The sequence below is a fragment of the Limulus polyphemus genome, unplaced genomic scaffold (genome assembly GCF_000517525.1).
Source record: "Limulus polyphemus unplaced genomic scaffold, Limulus_polyphemus-2.1.2 Scaffold1397, whole genome shotgun sequence".
NCBI classification, from domain to species: domain Eukaryota; kingdom Metazoa; phylum Arthropoda; class Merostomata; order Xiphosura; family Limulidae; genus Limulus; species Limulus polyphemus.
The window spans coordinates 257,302-266,441 of NW_013667007.1; the positions used below are offsets into that span (position 1 = coordinate 257,302).

The 9,140-nt window shown below is 31.6% G+C and overlaps 1 protein-coding gene across 2 annotated transcripts in view; it reads right to left on the minus strand.

The window, feature by feature from the left end:
* Positions 1 to 9,140, minus strand: part of LOC106463400 — an 88,496-nt gene that overhangs the window by 63,803 nt on the left and 15,553 nt on the right. For both annotated transcript variants that reach the window (XM_022390880.1, XM_022390879.1), the window contains exon 5: positions 1,083 to 1,151. In XM_022390880.1, the coding sequence (XP_022246588.1) occupies positions 1,083 to 1,151 (69 nt within the window). The remainder of the gene's footprint in view (positions 1 to 1,082; positions 1,152 to 9,140) is intronic.

Sequence of the window (9,140 nt, forward strand, 5' to 3'; positions counted from 1 at the left end):
GAAGCTGGATACCCAGACACTGACAAGTAACCTGCTCTCACCTAACACGGTGAAGCTGGATACCCAGACACTGACAAGTAACCTGCTCTCACCTAACACGGTGAAGCTGGATACCCAGACACTGACAAGTAACCGGCTCTCACCTAACACGGTGAAGCTGGATACCCAGAAACTTACTGGTGAAGATTCATCTACAGGAGCAAAGTAGTGATAAAAATGCCCATATAAACAGCAAAATGCAAAACAAAATTTGTATATACTCTGCATGGACTTAATGAGCCTTCATAGCAATTCTGGTGAAGATCCATCCACATCCTACAAAGTAGTTACATGGACAGACAATAGACAGTTCTATTATATTTCTATAGATTTTTTTCATAAATAGGAATGAAAAAAAACTGGTAAAGTTGAAATACAAATCAGTAAAGTCTTTTTATAATACACTTTCAAATCTGCTTCATTATGTTATGTACTAACGTATCTAAGAAGATGGGAAATAAATCTAGCATACGAGATCATGCTACTCATGAATGTGGCATAGAGATACATTGGACAGTGTTTAAAATTGTTTCAAAGAGTAAAGATGAAAGGTCTGTGAATAAAAGTCTCTCTTGATAAACTGATTAAGGTTAAAACCTAATGAAACTAGCTATGCAATCAGTATTTTACTGAAACTATTTCAAAAGTAATTAACAGAGAAAATATAATCAGGATAACATGTTTGCAAACTGTACTGGCTGCCATCTTAGAAATTATAACATGGTAAGGATATCACGTCATGAGTGACTTACCAGTTAGTACCAAAACTCAAACATCTACCTGTCTAGATTTGTTTAAAAGCTGAATAATGTATTAAATTTCAGTGTCAAGACAGGTTAATCTAAAGTTAGTGATTCTTATACTTTCATATCAGCATTTCTTCAACTTCAAATGAAGTTTAATGTTTGTCATATTGTTACCTACCTCAAAAGTTAGGAAAAAGTGAGATACTGGGGAAAAAAAACAGACATGCAGAAGACTATTTTTTTTTGTAAAAACACATTCCATTATTTCAACAACTTAAACCTTAGTGGTCAACTTACCAATTCAATTGTAATGTTTCCTGCTTGTTTCTTCTCACCATCACTTGGCCAGTAGCACTCACACTTGTACTGCAGGAAAATAAAATTATCTTGAAATAACCGAGATTTCAAGTGTTAAACATAATAATTAGAAACAATGTAAAACATGCAGTATAACATCCAAACCTCGGCATAACATATCCCACAGAGAATAAATATTAATCCACTAATTTCCCTGGAACAAAATATCACCAATCAGAACACACCTTACTTTTCTGTTTGAAAACTATCTGACACAGAACAGTATATTACTAACAAGACACTGGACAAACAATACTGAATAGAAAAATGCATATGATTGCAATATAAAAAAAATGCTGTCAAGGAGAAAATTCAGAGCCAGAAATACATATATACTAGTAGATTCTAGTGATCAGTTGGTAATGGTATCTAAGAAAATAGCTTACTCTGATTGGAGGTTAATGTAAAACAAATATCTGTATGCAATATAAATTTGTAAAACTTTAACAAACCATCTCTGTTCTGCAAAAGAAAGAAAAAAAAGAAAAAAAAAGACAACAGCACAATACAGAATATTCCCATCCATATATTAAAAGTTTATCTTAAGTATCAAACTATCACTAATCACTATTACATACAAGTTATCTACATGGATATATCACCATGACAGGATATGTCAGATTTGTGGCTTATGGTTCTATAAATGCCATAAATAACTTAGAAAACCTTATAGATTCTTACATATAAAAGTTTTGTTGGACAGATGACATTCTAGTAAGATTCACAGAATTGAATTGTATTTTATCTTTTTGAAACTTTGAATCACTTATATTCTTTAATAAAGATCACACAAAATGCATAAGATAAATTTTTTATTTCTTATAAATACCACATTTCAGAAATCATAAAAATTACAATAATTTGTTTATTGCTGGATTCACCTCAAACACTTTCCAACAGAAACAGCTGTTGTTATTTTTGAAAAAATATATTGTTCACAATCTCAAGAAATTTTATATTGGGCACAGATACCTTTGGTTCATTCGCGTCCCCTAATGAACATGGAAATCATGTTTTAAACATATATAAACTTTAGTTAACAGTACCACACAATTTCGTGAGACAGAAGTATTAAATCATCTGCACAATGTTCTTTTCTTACAACTAATAACGTACACAATGTGATGCCTTTTAGATAAGGAAAATGTTAGAGAACATCCGAGTCTTTATTTTTTAAGGCATAATCAAGACCATCAAAATATGTTGCAGTATACAAAAAATAATGCCACAACTACTTAACAGCAAGCATTTTAAACAAAGCAGCATCTGAAACACTTGATGAAAATTACAGTAATTTCTTCAATAAGATCTAGTTCAGAAAAATCCTGAAATAGGCTTAATATCAATAGAAGACTATTCTAATTGTTGGTGAAGGCTGTGGTAATTAAACAGCTGTAACTGTTCTAATTTCATGCTTCCTTTTCTTTTTCATGATGACAAAACTGAAGATGATGAAGTTTAGTATTTACAATTTTTAATTTCTGAGGTGGCAGCAGTTGTAACTGAAATTATTACAAGAGAGCACTGATAAAATAACAATGTTATCACCACAGACTGCAAGTTATCGCTATTAATCAGAGACAAAACTAGCAGTCACAAAAATCTCATAAACATAAAAAAATAAAACAGGGGATGAAATCAATGTTACAAAACATCCATTGTTAGTTTTTCTGTATATGAACTGAAAGAAACATAATACATTGTCTACAACTTAATTGTTAGATTGCTGTAAAGTCTATTGTTTCATGAAACTAAAAATGTAATAATCAAATGGATGTTTTCTCGGCAATTGCAGTGACTTTTACATGAACCTTTCACACAGTTAATGGTTTAAAAGGGTCGTTGGTTTAATGCAGGACAGTAAGAGACAAAAATATACCCACTATTTGTATCAAACCATCACACAAACCTACAGAAATGAACAAATCTTCATTTATAGTGAAATATACCATACATTGTTATTTGCAAGTTGGAATTTAGTTGCTCAGAGTTTGAGTTCAAATGTGATCGAGTCATCAAATTATGATTTTCATTTATAAATGATTCTCATCTGAAGCAGAGTTTGTACAACTTAACAGTTCGCAAAAAATAAATATAATGTGTTGTTGACCAAGAAGCACAAGTTTATGTATTGGATAATATTTATTTAAAACCAACAAAAATGATAAAATCAAATATTTCTGCTTTGTATACTCCATTTTAATCGATTTTTAGGTTCTTTTTTAATCACAAGTTGTAAAAACTGCATTTCAGGTAGATCTTTTGTCTGCTCCTTCTCGTTGTTCAGGAGCCTTTCACTCATTACCAGTGTCATCAGCTAGATAAAATTTGGTAGACAGATGCACATCTGAAATATTATATGTAAACCTATGTAGCACAAATATTCATTGCATTAGTAGAAGCTTGACTCATTTGCTAATGTTGATCTAGATACGATGATAAGAACCATTCTAACCACTGTGGACAGTTATTAATATATTTCATATTAAAATGCAAAATTGCTCATTTGGAAGAATGTATAAGACACTACAAAGTTAATTTAAAAGTCCAGAATACCATCCGGAATTGATGCGAACTTGCCTTTAAAAGGATTGCTCTTCCAAAGTGTTCGAGTTTTTGAGCTTAAACTGTCACATTGTGAAAGTAATCTAAGAACTACAGTGTCTGAAACGCCTGGAGCGAGAAGCACTTTAACAAATTTTACAGCATGTGTTCCACATGTTGTCCTTGTAATTCGAAACAAGTTTGGATTAACAGCAGGATTAACTTAACCTTCTCATGCTTTGACAGTGCCATAACCAGTCATATATCTGAAATTAATGAAAGTTGCAAATCATCTATGGTTCTAGACCTTTCAGACACCCTCTATAGTACTATGTGTTTGATGTTTGTCTTTTACTCACCACAGTCTATCTGTATTTATTCATAAAAATTTTATTAAAAATTACATCAATTCTGCTTATGGATTATTTGGTAGACAATCTTACAAGATCATATTCGGACTGGCAAAAATAAATTTAGCACATGTATTGATATTTACTGCTTCTTTCACTTCTTTATTTTTATCGTCATTCACGGATTCTTTCTTTTCTTCACTGAACTTACACATTTTAGTGAGAAAAATATTTACTATTAATAAACACATATTATTTTGATTGTGAGGAGCTACCAAAATTTAAACTCAAATTATTGACAAGGAAATCCATTTCGGGAAACGAAAATAAAAGAATCTCCTTGTATAACTATAAGAAAAACTTATAGTGGATCTGAATAAGGGCTAAACATAGACCTTTTTTTTTTTTACATATAAACCACACTTGAAATGACATATTCCGTTAATTTCAGCTGTTTAATACAAAAAATTGCACGATACAATATACTTAAATTACAAAGTTAACTTAAAATTATTACATTAAATTTAAGTTTCGGTGTTACCATGTTATAACTACTTGGTATATATACGGTGTATATTACAAAAACTGCAGTAGGTTGCATCCCTGTAATCAGTTGTTGACAAACAAACTTCGGGCAGAACTCCATAATTGGAGGGAAAAGAATTTGCGCTTTTGCTGGTGCTAAAAAACTCGTATAGTGTGTGTAAACATAACTATAAACCATTATTTTCTCAGATCACTCTCAAAGTCTATATTATTTAATATTCCTATTACTTCTACAACAATGTCAGTATGTCTCGAAAAAACTGAGGATTGTTCTTTGAATTTGAAACTAATAGGCCTAGCTTTTGTGAAAAAATCACGTTAACTGCAGTTGTGTTATTATTATTATTTGTTTACACATTCATCTTCAGTTGTCTATTTCGGATTGAAATTTAGAAGGGTATAAAAAGAACATTTAAAATAGATATTTTTCTTTCAAAGTTATATAATTACAACTGTACTTTTATGTTCATTAATTCCCATGACGAATCCTGGAAAGTTCAATAACTAGCTCCAATTAATTTGGATTGCGCGCACACACAAACACACATATATATAAATATATGGATGAGGTGAAAACACGTTTTTAAGGATTTTCATTTTAGTTTAATATAACCCACATTACAATAAGTCTCTCCAAGATTTATGTATGCCTAACAAAAAGCAATAAAACATACTTTTATCCACAATTGAGAAAACAGACAATAACTCTTAAGACTTTTATTAATCAAATGGTCTCTCAAACCTACAGAATATAAGTAAGTTGCATCAATGCTACTAATTTATTCTTCTGTTTTATTTAGCAGACAAACTGTTAAGACACTCACCATCAAAATTATAAATCTCAGCAAGAAATAAAGCGAAACTATCATTAAATCCGCCAATTGCTAATTTAAAACCGCAGCAGGTTTCGAGGAATTCCACCCCACCCCTTATAGTGATTCTAGACAATAGCATCTATGAGAGAGAAAAATAAAGGGTTATAAAACAGCTTATCTGCTTACAAACTCAGAAAAATAAATAAGTAGCATCAATGTTGTTTTCTTCAAAACCTACGCTAGCTGTCTCTAATTTAGAAATGATAGACCAGAGGGAAGACAGCTAGACAACAACACCCACTGCCCATTCTTGGGATACGCTAAATAAACAGTAGAATAGATTATCATATTATATCGCCCACAAATGGGCGAGTATGTTCGAAGATGGTATTCGAACCCATTAGATGTACGTCGATCGTCATAACCACTAGGCCATACTATACAAATATAAGTTCGCTGTGATGTGAAAAAAAACAAAAAAAAAACTACCATACACAATTTACAGACCACCACTATGAGAAAGCCTAATCTTCTTTCTCAATATGCCCTTGTACAGGATTAGCGGTGTTGTAGAATTTCCTGTTAGTACTATAACTCAATGACATGTGGTAAATAATAGTCTGGGCTTCACGCTTCCTACTCGCCAAAATTTAAAATTTTGGTGATGTTGAAAAAATACTGACTAATCCAAAAACTGATGGTGACATCATACTAGTTTATGAACAGGCCTATACAGTAAGAATAAGAAAATAATTCTAAATATCAAACAATATTATTGCATTTTATTTGTCATGAATTAAAATTTCAATCTTAGAACTTGAGAACGAAAGTTTTTAGAATTATGCCAGTTAAGAAGTAGCTTCAGGCTATAAATCACAATTTTATCTACAGTAGTTGTCTTCTTCAACCAAAACACTGGATTTATGGACTTACTAATAGAAGAGCAGTGAGTAAATCTAGGCTGTACCTGATGAATTCCTGGTTTTACTGGCGTGTATTCTTCTATTTGAAGCACGTGATCATGTAACGTTACAACGATAAATTGTTGTTTAAAAGTTAATCTTTATTTCATTTTATTCAGTTATTGACGAATGTCAGAAAATATATTTGATTACTGTCACCATGAAATATAAATTTGGTACTATGGCTAATCAAGAGCCGTCATCAAGCAGACTCAAGTCAGTCTTATACCAGGCAAAATGTCAATTATATTGACTTACTTAAGCCACGCAAGTGTAACAGAAATCTTCAAAAACAAACTATCGTGTGTGGTTGGGTTGCTATTAAACAATTAATTTTAGAGCTATTACCCTACCTGTAGATTATTATTATTATTATTGTAATAACTATTTAATTTAAATTACGAGGATTTTCCACGCGAATATTAATACTGTTTTTCGGTAAGAAAACCTTTCAATCAGATTTAAAAAAAAACTTAGAATAAATTATTTGATAACATTTAAATTTAATAGTTATTACAATACTACTAATATTAACCTACATTTAGAGGTAGGGTAGTAGTTATAAAATCCAGAAAAACAATGTGATTATTTATTTATTTTTATTCCTTCTAGACATCAGAAGCGGGTGGTCTACATTTCAAATTAATTACTATTCCAATCAGGCTCATCATCATTCTGGTTACTACGTTCACACAAAGCTAACTCAACGAATACTGGCAATAATAAAAGAAATTCAGAAAGGAAAGTACAAAATGCAAGGGAAAAACGAACATGGTGAAACGCTCGACAAATTGAAATATGTTTATTAACGAATTTGTTCTCAAATTCATTAGAAATTTATTTTAATTTGTCCATTGTTACTGCTCTTAGTCTTAATAATCAGAATATTTGAATGGTAGCTCACTGACTCGAAGATTACTATCAATATGTGGAAACTAACTGGTTATTTAAATTTGTTTTCCAACAACATCACTGTTATTCAAAACTACACATTTCTAAACAAATAAGCTTCACGGTTAACAGGCGACTAACTAACACGAACAATACACTCGTTGTGTTCAACTTCCGCCGCGCTTCGACTGCTCCTTTTAACATCTGAATCCTTTATCAAATCTCTCGATCTCGTCATGTGGTCTGACTGACATCCTCCAATCAGAACTGTGTCATAGCTCAGTATGTGCACTTTTCCTTCTTCCGTGTGTTATTTACAAAATTGAGAAACACAACGTTGAAGTAATAATATTTATATAAAAAAAGAAAAAGTATCGTTAAACACATGCATGCAATGTAAAAATTAATCCAAGCTTATTACACGCTCTATTGTAAAACTCCGTTTTTTTTCAAAGCAATCCACTTACAATTCATAGCGACACCTAGCATTTCCGGTTAGTAAGCTACAATAAATTCAGAGTTAATGAAGCAATCACATACTGGTGTAATAACGACTGAATTATTCGGATTAACGTCTAGCAGAGTTAGTGTAAAATCAAAAAGTAATGAATCATTGATGAAGTACGACTGATAAAAAACGGAATGACACACACACATATATCAACAAATGTCATAAATGTATTGTTTCACAATCAAGATATAATCTTCAGATATGCAGAAGTTAACACTGAGCTGTTGAACATCTCGATTTAACTTGTTGGAAGCGTATAGTTTTATACAGAAATATTACATTGTCATAAGTGGAATTATTTTCGTTGTTACTTTATATACATGTAGATGGAGAACATTTTTGTTCAACTGAAAGTAGTAGAATTTTATTTTGTAAGGTAAGTTATGCAAACATCAAACCATAAATTAATATTGTTACGTCTGTGTCCGTTTGTTAATTTCCCGTATAATTTTTTTCCGAGAAACTTCAGCGATAAAAGTCTTTCCTTAAATAAAACTAGTTTATTCTTTCTCAATTCAACTTTGCAATACACTTAATTTCCACAGTCACTTTCACTTAACAACACACGCCATAATTCACAACGAACGATTCACGCACTTTACTTCCTACCGCGCTTGGGCGCTTGACTCAATTGTCCGTAGGTATCTGCCTGCAATTATCTATATCTATCTATATCGTCTCTTCTCGCCGGTCTTATATATATATAAATATATATACACAAAATAGAGGGCATATCTAGCAAACGCCAGGACGTTCGACAGGTATACATACTGTTCATGCTCATAGTTGTGCCAATAGACAGTCAAAATAAAATTTGAAATCAAATCTTTCAATACAATAATAGAAACTAAGCTTCATTAGAAGCACAAATTTCCGGCCTTGTACTATTGGTACTTTTCCTTTTACTTATCCGAATTGTTTGATAAACCCACACACAGCGGAATAATTTTTAAATATCAATAAGCCAGTACTACCTATCTTAAACAAGGTACTGACATTAGTGAAATACTTAGTAATAGATTAGTGTCTGACGGAATAATGCTAAACAAGGAGGGAGAATAACTATACAATTAAAGTAATACAAATGCTATTGTTGTAACGTTTAACTTTCTTCGGGCGGATTCTTTTAGACTATTTGATGAAAATAATTCAAAGTTCAGCCCAAATAACGATAACAAATTAGTTTGTTCCTTCTTAAAGTTTCTACAAGCTACCTTCACATTCGATGACGAGGAACCCACTTTGAGACTAATAATGGTCGGAGACGGCTTGAATGGGTAATGAAGAAAACTTTAATATAAGTTTAACATAACAGCAAATGTACAACGTTTTGTACCTGATGATGACAAAACCTTATCGAAACGTTGTACATTTGCTGT